Source organism: Leopardus geoffroyi, chromosome B4 (assembly GCF_018350155.1).
Source record: "Leopardus geoffroyi isolate Oge1 chromosome B4, O.geoffroyi_Oge1_pat1.0, whole genome shotgun sequence".
Taxonomy (NCBI): domain Eukaryota; kingdom Metazoa; phylum Chordata; class Mammalia; order Carnivora; family Felidae; genus Leopardus; species Leopardus geoffroyi.
In genome coordinates, this window is record NC_059341.1 from 16,502,013 (window position 1) to 16,516,278 (window position 14,266).

The window sequence follows — 14,266 nt, forward strand, 5'->3', positions numbered from 1 at the left end:
CTCAAACATCTGCAATACTACTGGCTCATTTTGAAAGACCACTAAAGTAGGAGGAATTTAGTAACACTCCAGAAGTAGTGTTTGATATTTAGGTCATAAAATGAAAAGTCAGTTCTTTTCATTAGTCTATTCTTAAAAAGAGAAACAAAAAAGAAAACCCTTTACATGAATTTAGTTTTCATGTAAGGGGAAAAAATATGCTTACCAGATCCTTTTTTTTCTCCTCCTCCTTCTTCTCCTCCTCCTCCTCCTCCTTCTCCTCCTCCTTCTCCTTCTCCTCCTTCTCTTTCTCCTCCTTCTCCTCCTTCTCTCTCTCCTTCTCCTCCTTCTCTTTCTCCTCCTCCTCCTCCTCCTCCTCCTCCTCCTCCTCCTCCTTCTTCTTCTTCTTTTTGGCAAGAGGAAGTTCACTTTTGCCAGCTAGCAGCTCTGTACTAGAAGTATAAGCCATCTCCACATACTAATTTAAATCATCAGCCCCAAATTACGAGAATAAAACAACACCGTTATATGTAGTTATTCTCATAAATATCCCCTCAAATGGTATAAGAACTTGCATTTATTTAACCTTTACTGCAAACTTGACACATTGTTACACTTACAGGTACATTTTTGCATCTTTTTGTTATGCAAAGGCTATCTTGAGCATGCCAATAAAATGAAAGTTAAAAGTATATAATAGATACTAACTTACCTCTAGATGCTAGATCTCTAAGTTACCTATTGTTGTAAGGGAAAACAAAACAAAACAAAACAAAACAAAAGTCTTCTCTAGTAGGGCTATCCAGAAAGCACTTCGTTCAAAAATTTGCTGGATATAAAAGCAAACACTTCCTAAAATAAAATCAGTTATTTTCGAAAACCTCCCTAATGTTAGAATTCAAATAGAGTTTCCTCTATCTCAAAGAGAGTAGAGGTGAATCAGTCTTCAAAATTCTATTCTGGGGAACACATGCACCTAATTTTATAGCTTATTATATTCATATCTAACTTTTCTTTTCTCAGATGGATATTATTTCTTTCTCGGTTATCTAATTTTTATGTTTACTCCACTACCCTTTGTGTGCATTTAAGGCAGGCCTTTTCCTAACGCTATAGGAGTGAACTCGCAGGTCTTGAGGATTTCCAGCTGATTGCTGGGGGCCATGCGACTGGCCCTTCCCCCCTGTCTCTCTCTCTAGCTTCATGGACCCCCTACCCCCTTCAAGGGAGCTGAGCTGTCTCAGGCAGAATTCATATCACCCCTTCTCCCAGGATCAGTTTTACGGAGAAGACATTAGGAATTTTGACCTAAACTATTCTTTGTCACATGTATCCCCTTTAACATCTTTTCTTTCTTTCTTTCTTTTTTTTTAAACAGACACGAGGCAATTTTTAATATATAATGAAGATCACAAGCGCTGCGTGGAAGCATTAAGTCCCAGCGCGGTCCAAACAGCCGTTTGTAATCAAGACAACGAAGCACAGAAGTTCCGATGGGTGTCTGACTCGCGGATTATGAGTGTGGCGTTTAAATTATGTCTGGGGGTACCATCAAAGACGGATTGGGTTGCTGTCACTCTGTATGCCTGTGATCCAAAGAGCGAATTTCAGAAATGGGAGTGCAAAAATGACACGCTTTTGGGGATCAAGGGAGAAGATTTATTTTTTAACTATGGCAACAAACAAGAAAAGAATGTTATGCTTTACAAGGGCTCCGGCTTATGGAGCAGGTGGAAAATCTATGGAACCACAGATGATTTATGCGCCAGGGGTTATGAAGGTAGGAAGCATGGACCGTCTTGCCTTCCTTCTGTCACATTTTTCTCATCTTCTTAGTTGGAACCTAACTGGAGAAAATAGGCATATTCTTATTTAGTAGAATTAGCAACTGATGATGTTTGCATTTTGAACTATCTTCTATGAAAACATGACAGTGAATACATGGTAAAAAGTCCTGAATGATGCTTTAGCAATTTTTAATTAATGGAAAGACTGTTTTTTTTGTTTTTGTTTTTTTTTTTTAAGAAAAGGCTTTTATGTGAGGTTGGTTCCTTAAGCTCTTGAAGGTTAAATAAAATCAGAGTATTTCGTTTTCTTTGATCTGGGCCAAATTTCATTCCTCTGGTGGCTGTGCACAGAAACAACAAAACAAAGATAAAGCAGAACTTGAAGCCTTTTACAAAGCTTTCTTGAGTCAGATGATGTTATCACCACATTCCAGGTTTGGACACTTGATTATTTGGGAGTGTTATCTACAACAACCTCAAGGTCAGAGGAAGAGCCTGCCTTTTGGGATAAGAGATTACCTGTTTCCAAAATTACTATGTTACTGGGGCTGCAAAGATTGCTTGAACCTGGTTATCATAGCTAATCAGAGCACCAGAGTTCAGTCTTTCTGAGGCCATAACATGTCAACTTTCCATTTTCCTTCTTCTTTTTTGAAATTTTAAAATGTTTATTTATTTTTAAGAGAGAGAGGTGGGGGGCGAGGGACAGAGGGACAGGGAGACATGGAATCTGAAGCAGACTCCAGGCTCTGAGCTGTCAACACAGAGCTCGATGTGGGGCTCAAACTCAGGAACTGTGAGATCATGACCTGAGCCGAAGTCAGACGCTTAACTGAACCACCCAGGTGCCCCATCCATTTTCCTTCTTTATAAAGAAGAGGGAGAGCAGAAAGAGAGAGAGAGAGAAAGTGTTCAGAAAGAGACTATTCGGGAGCATTTATTGAACATAATGAAGGTTTAGAAGTCATAGGAGAGATAACATTTCAAGAGAAACTTGGTTGAAAACTATAGCCGGACAAGAGTGAACCAAAGTTGAATAAGTTAAATTCCACAGATCGTAAAATAGTCCCGAGGGATTCAAAACACGAAGATTGGTGCTAAGACACGGGACTTCTTATTTCATTTAAAAATACATCACTGGAGGGGTGCCTGGGTGGCTTGGTTGGACACCGGACTTTGGCTCAGGTCATGATCTCATGGTTCCTGGGCTCGAGCTCCACATCAGGCTCTGTGCTGATAGCTCAGAGCCTGGAGCCTGCGTTGGATTCCGTGAGACAAGTATGCAGAGGGTTTAGCATAGTGGTTCTCAAACTTTAAATATGCTTAAGAATCACCAGGAAAGCTTGTTACAAGTGAAGATACCAAGGTTCCCCTCCTACCCGGACTCTGAATCAGCACATGAGGGGAAAGTCCAAGAATCTATTGAATTGTTTTTATGAACACCTGGGTGCTTGGATGAAGATGGTCCATTGACCACCCTTGCTGCTCTCCAAGCCTTTCTCAATACTTAAGATATTCCTGCTGGAAGATCTAGGCTTTCAGAGTGATCTTGGTATCTGCTCACTGTAGAGTACACATTTATCTGAAGACAATACAGGGGTATATGTAGAGCCTGTCTCTCTAAAGAAAACCTGGGGGAGACAACTGGCCGAGGTCAGGGACTATTTTAGAATAACAGAATCAGAATTACAGACTTAGAAGAATCTAAGTGTTGTCTGGGAGTTTGGACCACAGTGGAAGAGAAACTGACTGCAATTACATGGCTTGCCAGTGAAAGTGGCTGGACTAGAATGTGGTTCTTTTGGCTTCGTCAGGGCATTGTTAAATACATCAGGTTTGGGGCACCTGGGTGGCTCAGTTGTTTAAGCGACCGACTTCGGCACAGGTCATGATCTCGCAGTTCGTGAGTTCAAGCCCCGTGTCGGGCTCTGTGCTGACAGCTCAGAGCCTGGAGCCTACCTCAGATTCTATGTCTCCCCCTCTCTCTACCCCTCCCCTGCTCACCCTCTGTGTCTCTCTCTCAATAATAAATAAACGTTAAAAAAAATAAAAAAAAAATATATCAGGTTAGTCCTGAAAAGCCCATTTCTGATTGATATCTATAAATCCAGTGTCGACAATTTCTTGGCTAATTTAATGAACAGTACAACTAGCCCTGAGGTGGTCTTAACAGATTTTCCTCATACGAAGGAACAGGAACCCCAGTGGTTATGAGTGGCATAATCATATCTAAATCTAGCCTGTCCCCTATATGAGATATGATTTGGAAAACTAGTCCTGTAACTTAGTGGCACAAAAGCCAGAATTGCGTTTTGAAGTGACTAACTACTAGCTAATTGGCAAAAAAGTAATTTTGAGGTAAATGAAAATAAACCTGGCTTTGTCAGAAGGATGGGATAAGTGCATTAAGGGGGAAGGAAAGAGGGTAAGGAGCTTAACATGCGTTTTGATTTTAAGATATGTTGGGTATTGTGCTACATGTTTTACAAACTTTATATTGTCTAAATGAATTTTGAGATGTCTTTTTTTTTTAAGTTTATTTATTGAGAGAGAGAGAGAGAGAGAGAGAGAGAACAAGCAGGGGAGGGGCAGAGAGAGAGGGAGAGAGAGAGAATCCCAAGCAGGTTCTGTGCCGTCAGTGTGGAGACTGAAGTTGGGCTTGAACCCACAAACTGTGAGATCATGACCTGATCAAGAGTCAGAGGCTTAACCGACTGAGCCACCCAGGTGCCCTGAGATATCTTTTAAGAACTGTTTAAAGGCATAGGATCTGCAAAACTTAATTAGGACAACTTAATCTAGGACAAATTCTGAATATCAGCTGGTGGCAAGAGGCTAAGTACGTTGCTATAGAAGGTTGTTATTTCCCCAAATTGTTATTTCCTCTGTCTCTTGTGTTTGAATTCAGTTTTAAGAAAGCAGATATTAATCGTAAATGGTTTTCGGTGCTTTCTTTCCATGATGTGGATTAGAGAGTTATGCCCAACTTCCAACTCTTTCTCAGAGTCGTTGTTGAGGGACTCGAGTGGAGGCTGGCTTGACAGGATTTAAGTAGGCGGGGACTTAAGTTTTGACTGTGCGTTTGAGTTATACAGCTATAAGGTTATTTTTTAATCTAGAGATCGAATAGTTCTGTGATTCCAAGCAAGAGGAAGGATGGGCTCTTCCCTGTTTTGGAGGAAATGCAGAAGTCAGGTGTCAGTATAGCTGACTACTTTTGCCTCATGTGAGGCAGGAGGCAAATCTGTCCTAAAAGACAGTGGAAATGAAGTGGTCCTAGAATTGTTTCTGATAGAGACTGCTGTGTGTACTCAGAAAAAGACTGGGGTAGAGACAGAAGGGAAAGAAAAAGGGATTCCCTGGGTGGGGACCTCAGGTGTGATCTTCTTTCGGCATCCTTCTTATCGGAAAGTCAACCTTGAGAAGATTGACTGACATTCTAAGTGCACGTCGATATGTCTCTTCTAGACATGTACACGCTGCTGGGCAATGCCAATGGGGCAACCTGTGCATTTCCATTCAAGTTTGAAAACAAGTGGTATGCAGACTGCACGAGCGCTGGGCGATCAGATGGATGGCTCTGGTGTGGAACCACCCCAGATTATGACACAGACAAGCTATTTGGATATTGTCCATTGAAATGTAAGTAACGGTCCCACCAAGAAAATTTGGCACATTTCCCACGTCAGCGTAACGAGCACATGTTGCGTTTGTTGAGAACGTTTTCCCTTCCAAAATTCTTTCCCACTTATTATCTTGTCACCCTCCACCACACCCCTGTACGGGTGTCATTGTCCCCGTTTTATAATGGAGAAAGTGATCCATATTGGCCGAAGACCAGAACACAGATCTTCTGACTCTCAGCCCTGGGCTGCATCACATGATCGCTTTATTTCCACCAACTGCTTCTTTCCTTCACTTTTTCCTGTTCCTGTAGGTTATTTGCTAAGACTTTAGGGCAAATTATACTGTACACGCTGCAATGTCTACTTAAAACTGCCCTCCCAGGGATTTGCCTTTATTAAATGATAGCCCCAAAATAAAACTTAATGCCATGAGCATGTCGTCTGGTGGAGACAGAGACATGTGAGGGGCTCCTCACTTTTGTGTCTCCGTTCTGTGAAAATGATAGTAATGAATAGTAATGGCAGTGACTTTAATTTCATTTAAAAAGAGAATCATTTAATTCAACATAGCTATGAATCAAATGGAAGAGGATTATTTTCATGCTCGAAGGATTTTTAAAAATGAAAACGCAAGAATACAAAAACAAGTGGCTTTGCATGATATTGATGGGAAGCAGCCAGAACATGAGTCCTGGGTAGTCTTTCCATACTCAAGAATCTGTAAAGAAACAGAGGAGCAGGTTCAGGTGGGATGGGGGAGGGGCCTCAAATGGGGAGGCGGGGCTGGGGCTGATGGAGTCGGTGAGCGAGGGGTTCTTTGCTCCACTTTCCCTTTTATCCCACCTCCTCTGTCTCCTGCTAGCTACCCCCTTCCTTTTTACTCCCTAAATGTCTTACTCCCTGCCGCCCTTGCTCCTTCAGGCTTTCTGGGTCGCAGTAGCTTCCATTCTATGCTGTTACCCAGAACTCTTCCTCCTGCTGGCCTGCAAAGGGGTGGGATCCGGGGTGGAATCTGGGTACACTAGCAGCCTGGCATGGCCGTAAGCCCACGTCAGCTGCAAGAGCATTGCTTACAGCTGAAGTTTGGGGACCATGCACCCACCCAACGATCGCATTATTCCGAGCAATATGGGGAAGTAATTCACAAAAAAAATATTGTAGTTTCTCAAGTTAGAGCCAGAATTCTAAGAAAAATCCTTGTTTATCTCTCTCGATACACAATCCCGCTTAAAATGAATGTGATTTCTCAGCCTCGCATATTATCATAATGCTCTACTGGGGGCAGTCCCTATGTCCTGGGTGAATATCGACAAAAACTCACAGGCTTCCCATTCAGAGTGACACTGCTCTCCCGTTCTTGGGGGGAAGTAACTGTATTCACGTCTCTTAGAACCACTTTAGAGGTTTGATTCCCATGAAAGGTTTACAGATGTCTGATCTCTGTATTAGAAGTGTTTTCGTCTGAATCGAGCTATTTTTTTCCCCTAAGATAAAGCAAGACTTGTTTTCCAAAGGTAAGGAGCGTCTCTCACCTTTACTTAGTAGGAATGGTATTTTCTAAATCTGTTATCATGGAGTCTCTTGGGGATGTGGATTTCCCAGGCCTGACTACAGCATCTTGGACTTAAGTGGTATTGATGAAGGTGTTGTTAGATGTATATATGATTTAATCAATCGTTAAATGGAAGACAGATGGTTAATCACTAATCACACACACATGAAAAAAAACCCACAAAAACCTCACAACCTTGGGATAGATGTGTGTTGGATGGGTGTCCTGAGTATTCTCTCGCGTCCTTGTAATTTATGCCTTCAAAACCTATGCACACACCTTTTTTCTTGTTCAATGTAAAAATAAGATAACTCTAGGAAATGAAAGTGTCTGATTTCAACACGCATTCAACCCGTAAAGCACATTTTAGGCATCCCATGCCTTTCTTAAAGGGCTTTGCAATTTCCCAGTTTACTTCATTTTCCTTGCTTTGGGTTCCTTCCAAAAGAACATTTGATTTTACGTTAGCCTTAATTTAAACCTTAAGGTTAAGGTTTAATACAGGAAGATGAGGTACTGGCTTTTGACCTCGTGACACTTTCATATGTGCTCTTCTTCCTTGTCCATCGCATTGTTTATGACAGTGTTTCCCTTCTGTTTAGACATCTATTTTAAAGCATCGTGAGAACCGGAAAAGAAAAAGACCCTTTCTCTCGATCCTCCGTAGCTTGCAACTTGAGCTTGCTTCATCGCTTGTGCTGGTTCACTGCAGGAATTTGAACGTGAGGGGGGATGTAGTGTCAGCAAACCTATGCAAGCAGTGAGAAATAGATTTCAATTCCTTGACCTCAAGAGCCAAACATACTTTCTTTTAAATGAAGAGTCATACTGCATTCCCTTCTTTGGTTATGTATATCCCCAGACATGAAAATAACACCCCCCCCCCCCAACTTTCTTGGGATGTCTCACATTTTCTACCGTATCAGGCCTCCAGATTTCTAAAAATAGGGGTTTAAAACATCTCCATCTTCAGATGAACTCCAAACCAGTCTGATTCGAATGGTCTCGCTTACGTGGACAAGACTCCATTTGGATATGGAACTACGTGATCATTTAAATTTAACGTCACCAATTCAAATTTATTTTATTTTATGTATCTTTTTAAAGTGTATTTATTTACTTCCTTCCTTACTTATTTTTGAGAGAGAGAAAGAGAGAGAGAGAGAGAGAGAGAGAGAGAGAATCCCAAGCAGGCTCTACATTGTCAATGCAGAGCCCAGTGCGGGGCTCGAGCCTATAAACTCCAAGATCATGACCTGAGTCAAAATCAAGAGTCGGACACTCAACCAACTGAGCCAATCAGGCGCCCCTCCAATTTATTTTTATCTAAGTATATAATAATTTTATAATGAAAGCTTCTTAGAAATTTCTGTGTTGTTGCCTGAATGGAATTTTGATATATTTTTCTTCCTCTTTGGTGTGCAAAGGAACCCCAAGTTTCATGTCATACTCTGTGGTATGCGTATGAAAAAGGTCACTTCCTTGTCACATACAAAGATTTATGGCAAAAAAAAAAAAAATTAAAAAAAAAAATAAAAAAGGGGGCGCCTGGGTGGCGCAGTCGGTTAAGCGTCCGACTTCAGCCAGGTCACGATCTCGCGGTCCGTGAGTTCGAGCCCCGCGTCAGGCTCTGGGCTGATGGCTCAGAGCCTGGAGCCTGTTTCCGATTCTGTGTCTCCCTCTCTCTCTGCTCCTCCCCCGTTCATGCTCTGTCTCTCTCTGTCCCAAAAATAAATAAAAACGTTGAAAAAAAAAATTAAAAAAAAAAAAAAAAGATTCATGGCAGCATAGGGCTACATGCTAATTGGAAACTGGCCGACGTCGTGGCAGGTTGAACACCTCTTAGAAAATTTGAGAAGTTACATAATTCCTTCTCTTTCTTACAAACAAGTGAAGAAATTATTACTGCCTATGATTTGTAGGTAGAAATTTGTAGTATTAAAAAGACAAGAGGGAAAGTTTCATAACATGAAGCACACAGAAATATTTCATTTGTTGACTAATTTCCCCAACATCTTATACGTAACACACTGTAAACAATATTTATCTCTACTATTGACCTTTCATAAGGTATAACTAAGTTTATAGAGTATATTGGGAATCATAAAATAACAAAGGAAAAAATAAGCTACAAGTATTATTTTTTGCCCTGAAGGAAGAAAAATTAACAATCTGCATCTATTATTGCCTGGAGCTGCCTCGATTTAATATATCGTAGAGACAGGAAAATGAGACTTGAGGGGTTTACAATTTAAGGACAAACCACTAGTGAGGTGACATTGCCTGAATGCACGTCCAGGTCAGCCTGGCGGTGGCATCCATGACTTTGCCTTCTAATGCCTGTGACTTTGGTCTAAAAAGACCCAACTAGGACGTGCAGGCAGAATATCCACTTGCTGAGAAAAGACATATATTTTCTTTTTTTCCTTATATGTTTTTTTTCTAGACTAAGGAGCGCAGGCCGGCATCTCTATTCTTGCTTAGTATTTGCAATTGCCCCACTCCCCAACTCACCTGATCCCAAACCTCCTGACGGACAAGTAGGGAGATGATGCCTCTCTTTCCTTGCTTAGGCATATGACAAAAATTGGATGTGGCTCATCTTTTGAAAACTCCCCTCTTCATTAAGGGAGTGAAGAAAATCTCATAGGCACTTTAAGGAAAAGGAAAGAAAGGAAAAGAAATAAGCTGCAGGAAATAATGCTACTATTAGAATTGCGTACGAAACATTGTTCCCTGAAAGTCTTTTCTCCGCCTAATGCAGCCAATTCCATTTAACTTCTTTACAGTTGAGGGCAGCGAAAGCTTATGGAACAAAGACCCGTTGACTGGCATTTCCTACCAGATAAACTCCAAATCGGCTTTAACTTGGCATCAGGCAAGGAGGAGCTGCCAACAACAAAGTGCCGAGCTCTTGAGTATCACGGAAATCCACGAGCAAACGTACCTGACAGGTAATGGCAGGAAAAGAAAAGGAAGTTGTAAGTAAGTTCATGATGGTTCCACTTCCATCCGCTGGAGCCTAAGAGCAGCCAGCTTAGGGGATTATAGACGGACATCATGATGGAGTCAGTCCTGAACAGGTGCCATCCCAGGGTATGACCCACTGGCCCCTGGGATGGCAAGTGGCTTTTGTCTCCTCAGCCAACCCTCTTCCATCCGTTGCGACAGTCTCTCTAGAACCTGCGTTGAGAAGGATTCCGGGAGTTAATCTGGGTTCAGAGTAGAAGACGTCTCCGTCGCTAGGGGATGTTCTTGGACACAGTAGGGCTGCTATGCTGGTCAAACGTTCCAGGTCCAACCTGAAGCCCAAGGTTTTCTGTCAGCATCATGGCATTCAAAAGGATAAAATGAAGTAAACGCTCCCGCCACAAGCAGGGACCAGTCAAGAGCGGCTCTGAAACCCTGCGTTCCTTTTGCTTCCTGTCTCTCCAACTCCCTGACCGTACTGGTTTTCAGGCCTTATTGGCATTCTTTCCTCAAGGTGTTTGCTTTTGAAGCATTTGTTCTTGTAGGATTATGCAGATGAAAAGAGCCAATGTTTGCTTGAGATGAAAGTATTTGTTCTAGCTTCTGAGACCCACACTTGGGGAACAGAGAGAGATTAGGAGCAGAAAGGAGTGGGGAGAATAAGCATCCTCAATCCCCTGTTCCAGAATCCCCTCCCTCCAGGTCCCCCTTTCTCTGCTACCGGATTAACATATCCCTGAGCCTATGACTCCTGTGTTCGAAAAGCCCTTAGTGACTTCTTATTTTCTACCAAGTAATTAACAAAACACCTTTGCCTGGCATTCAAAGGCTGTCATCTGCCCCCTGACAGATGCATTTTGCAGTCTTGACAGAAGGGTTTGGGTTTCTCATCTTTTTTTTTAAGTTTTTTTTTTTTTTATTGTTTATTTATTTTTGAGAGAGAGACAGAGTGGGAGCAGGGAGGGGCAGACAGAGAGGGAAACACAGAATCTGAAGCAGGCTCCAGGCTCTGAGCTGTCAGCACAGGGCCCGACGCGGGGCTCGAACTCATGAACCGTGAGATCCTGACCTGAGCCGAAGTGGGATGCTTTAACCGACTTAGCCACCCAAGAGCCTCTGAGTTTCTCATCTTTATCTCATACTTTCTCACCACCACATCTTTAAATCTCCTGCCGTTTCTCGTACCTGGAATTGCCAAAATTTTATACAGCTGAAATGCAATCTTATCCATTTCCATCTGCGTTTCCCTTATTTGTTTAGTGCTTTTATTTATTTTTGAAAGTTTATTCATTTATTTTGAGGGAGTGAGAGAGCGAGCATGTGCGCACGCATCGGGGAGGTGCAGAGAAAGAGAGAGAGGGAGAGAGAGAATCCCAGCAGGCTCCGTGTTGTCACCTCAGAGCCCAACTCGGGGCTCATACCCACAAACACTGAGATCATGACCTGAGCCATACCAAGAGTTGGACGCTTAACCAACTGAGCCACCCAGGTGCCCCTGTTTACTGCTTTTATAATAGCTGCTTACCTATATGTCCCACTTCCCCTACGAGATTAGAAATACATTTATTTGTTGTCTTTCATTCATTTATTCAACAAGGGGGCTGGTATCTGTGTGTGAGGTATTATGCTAAGTCATAGGGACACAATGGTGATCGAAGCCAGTCATGTCCTCTCTACATGGAGCTTAAAGTCCAGTGGGGAAAACAGACATAAACAACAGATAAATACACGTGCCACAGAAGTGCTGCGAAGAAAGCAAACTGAATGCTATGTGGAGAATGGATTATACGAGCAAATGGCTGATATGAGGAATGTCTCATGAATATTTATGACCCCCAAGCCCCAAAGAGATTCACACAGAACCTTCCAAGGAAGAGAGTCTCAATGAATGTCTGGTGACTGACAAATGATGGTGCAGCACACACAAAAAATAATTATCTAGAAATCCAGCCTCGTGCTTGGATGGGCGGTCAGCTTACGGCAAGGAGACAGTAAGTTCGGTGGTTCTTAACTGTGAAGTTGCTTAAATCACCGGGGAACTTTGTTAAAACAAAGATGTGTGGGCACAAACTCCAGAGATGCTGGATCAGTAGGTGGGGCCCAGGAATCGGCATATTATCAGCCATCCAGCTGATTCTGGGGCATATTCACGAGACTGACAACAGAAAAGCAATCTGACCTCGCTGTGTATTCATAAGCTCAGAGAAGGAATCGTGCCTCAGTCTGCTCAGTTATTCGGTTTTGTGTTGGTTTGGGGGGCCTTCCCAGTGTTGAGACATAGTATCAGAGTGATTAATACTTACAACCATGCATAAAATTAAGGACAGAAAGCCCAGAAAGAGACACAACTAATTTCACGTAGATGATCCAGGGAGAGAAGGGATGATTTAAGACAACCCTGGTGTTATCTGTGCACACTGGCGTGGGTGAGAGAAGAACTCTCTCAGAGTTGAAATGGTTTCTGAGTCAGTGAGAGAAAGACAAATACCGTATGATTGAACTTGTATGTGGAATTTAAGAAACACAACAAAAGAGCGAAGGGGAAAAGAGAGAGAGAAACCAAAGAAAGAGACTCTTAACCATGGAGAACACAATGATGATGGTTACCCGAGGGGAGGCGGGTGGGGGATGGGTGAAATAGGTGATGGGATTAAGGAAGGCACTTGTGAGGAAAATTGGGTGAGGTATTCTGGAATTAAAATAACAACTTTACAAAGAAGTTGAAATGGTTTCAATTGGCTTTTTTTTTTTTTTTTTTTTTTTTTAGGGGAATCTGTGGGTTGTATTATCTTGACTCATCCGAGTTTTACTGGATTTTTGGCTTTCTGGAAGCCAAGGCACTGAACACAGGTTACTTTTTCACTGCCTTCCCCAGCTGCCTAGAGGAAAGGGGTAATGCTGGCGGGAGGGACAGCAGCTGCGGCAGGAAATGCTTTCCTAATCAGCCAGAGCTATTATTGTGTCCCTCAGGAGAGCCAACAAGCCTGAAGAGATTCAGAGGCTCAGTTCACCTCAGATACTTGTTTGAATCTTATCCAAGCCTCCGGAATTTTAGTCAGCAATTTTTAACTGAAATCTGGATAAGAATGACTTCTCCAATGAAATTTGGAGTATTTCCTGCTTTTCTTTAAGTCAAAAATATCATGGATTGGGGGGAAAAAGTCTGAAGGGGAGTTCATGAAATAAACAGCATTTTGTTTTCTGGAGGGAAGATATTCACGGCATTCAGGATTTATTGGGATGTATCGGGGGAAGAATCTGGAAAACAACGGTGTGAGTGAAGGACTGTGATCTATTTGGGGCAACAGGTCGCTAAAAACTAAACAAAACAAAACAAAAATACCCACAAATAGTTACACTCTTAAGGCTTATTCTATGTGAGGATTGTGAGCAGTAAATATAATTTTTTTTAAAAAAACAGTCTAAGTAGGGGCGCCTGGGTGGCTCAGTCGGTTGAGCGGCCAGCTTCAGCTCAGGTCATGATCTCACGGTTTGTGGGTTTGAGCCCCGCGCCGGGCTCTGTGCTGGCGGCTCAGAGCCTGGAACCTGACTCCAAGTCTGTGTCTCACTCTCTCTCTCTGCCCCTAACCCACTTGCATTCTGTCTCTGTCTCTCTCAAAAGCAAATAAACATTCAAAACAAAACAGTCCAAGTCATTTTTATGACACTCAGATCCAATTAGCTGTCATTTATTGATCGGCTCCTGTGTGCCAGATGCTGGGCTTTGTTTCTAAACCTCATGCCCACCTCCTAAATGAATATTATTGTCTCCGCTTTATAGATGAAATAACAGACTAGGGAGGAGAAGGTTGAAACTTGCCCAGTGCCTCCTGTTCAGAAAATAGTTGCATTGGAACCAGGTACTGTGTTTCCATTTCACTCTGCCCGGGTCCTTCTCACAAAGTGAGCAAGGCTCTGGTGGTCCCCAAAGCACTACAGAGAACCCTAATTTAGGTGTGAACAGCTCCCTGTTTCAGTGAACTTAACCTAAACTAACAGTCTGATTTCCCTTTGCCTGCAGGGTTTACCGCTCTGCCCGGTGGCACCTTCTTACATCACCCACACACGTTGCATTATATCCTCACTTCCGTCTCTACCCCCAAAACGCTGGGACACTATGTAATCCTCAATGCCTGAACCAGAGTTCTAACCACATATGTGCAGGGTTAAGATTTACAGAACCGAAATAAGATGTAGGAACTGAAAGCTGGCTCATTACCCTGATTGTTTTAGGGGCTGGCTGGAAAAAGAAGTGGACCATGATACAGAAAAGATGAAAACAAAGTGTAACACTGGACACTAACACATCATCTATTATACCTAAGCGCAAAAGCAGGCGTATCACCGTTTCA

General features: G+C 42.5%; 1 protein-coding gene across 1 annotated transcript in view; it reads left to right on the forward strand.

Moving 5' to 3' along the window:
* MRC1 (mannose receptor C-type 1) overlaps positions 1-14,266 on the forward strand; it is a 105,561-nt gene that overhangs the window by 12,604 nt on the left and 78,691 nt on the right. Inside the window, exons 2-4 of the mRNA XM_045462925.1 lie at positions 1,358-1,759; positions 5,235-5,408; positions 9,734-9,898. Of these exons, the coding sequence (XP_045318881.1) occupies positions 1,358-1,759; positions 5,235-5,408; positions 9,734-9,898 (741 nt within the window). The remainder of the gene's footprint in view (positions 1-1,357; positions 1,760-5,234; positions 5,409-9,733; positions 9,899-14,266) is intronic.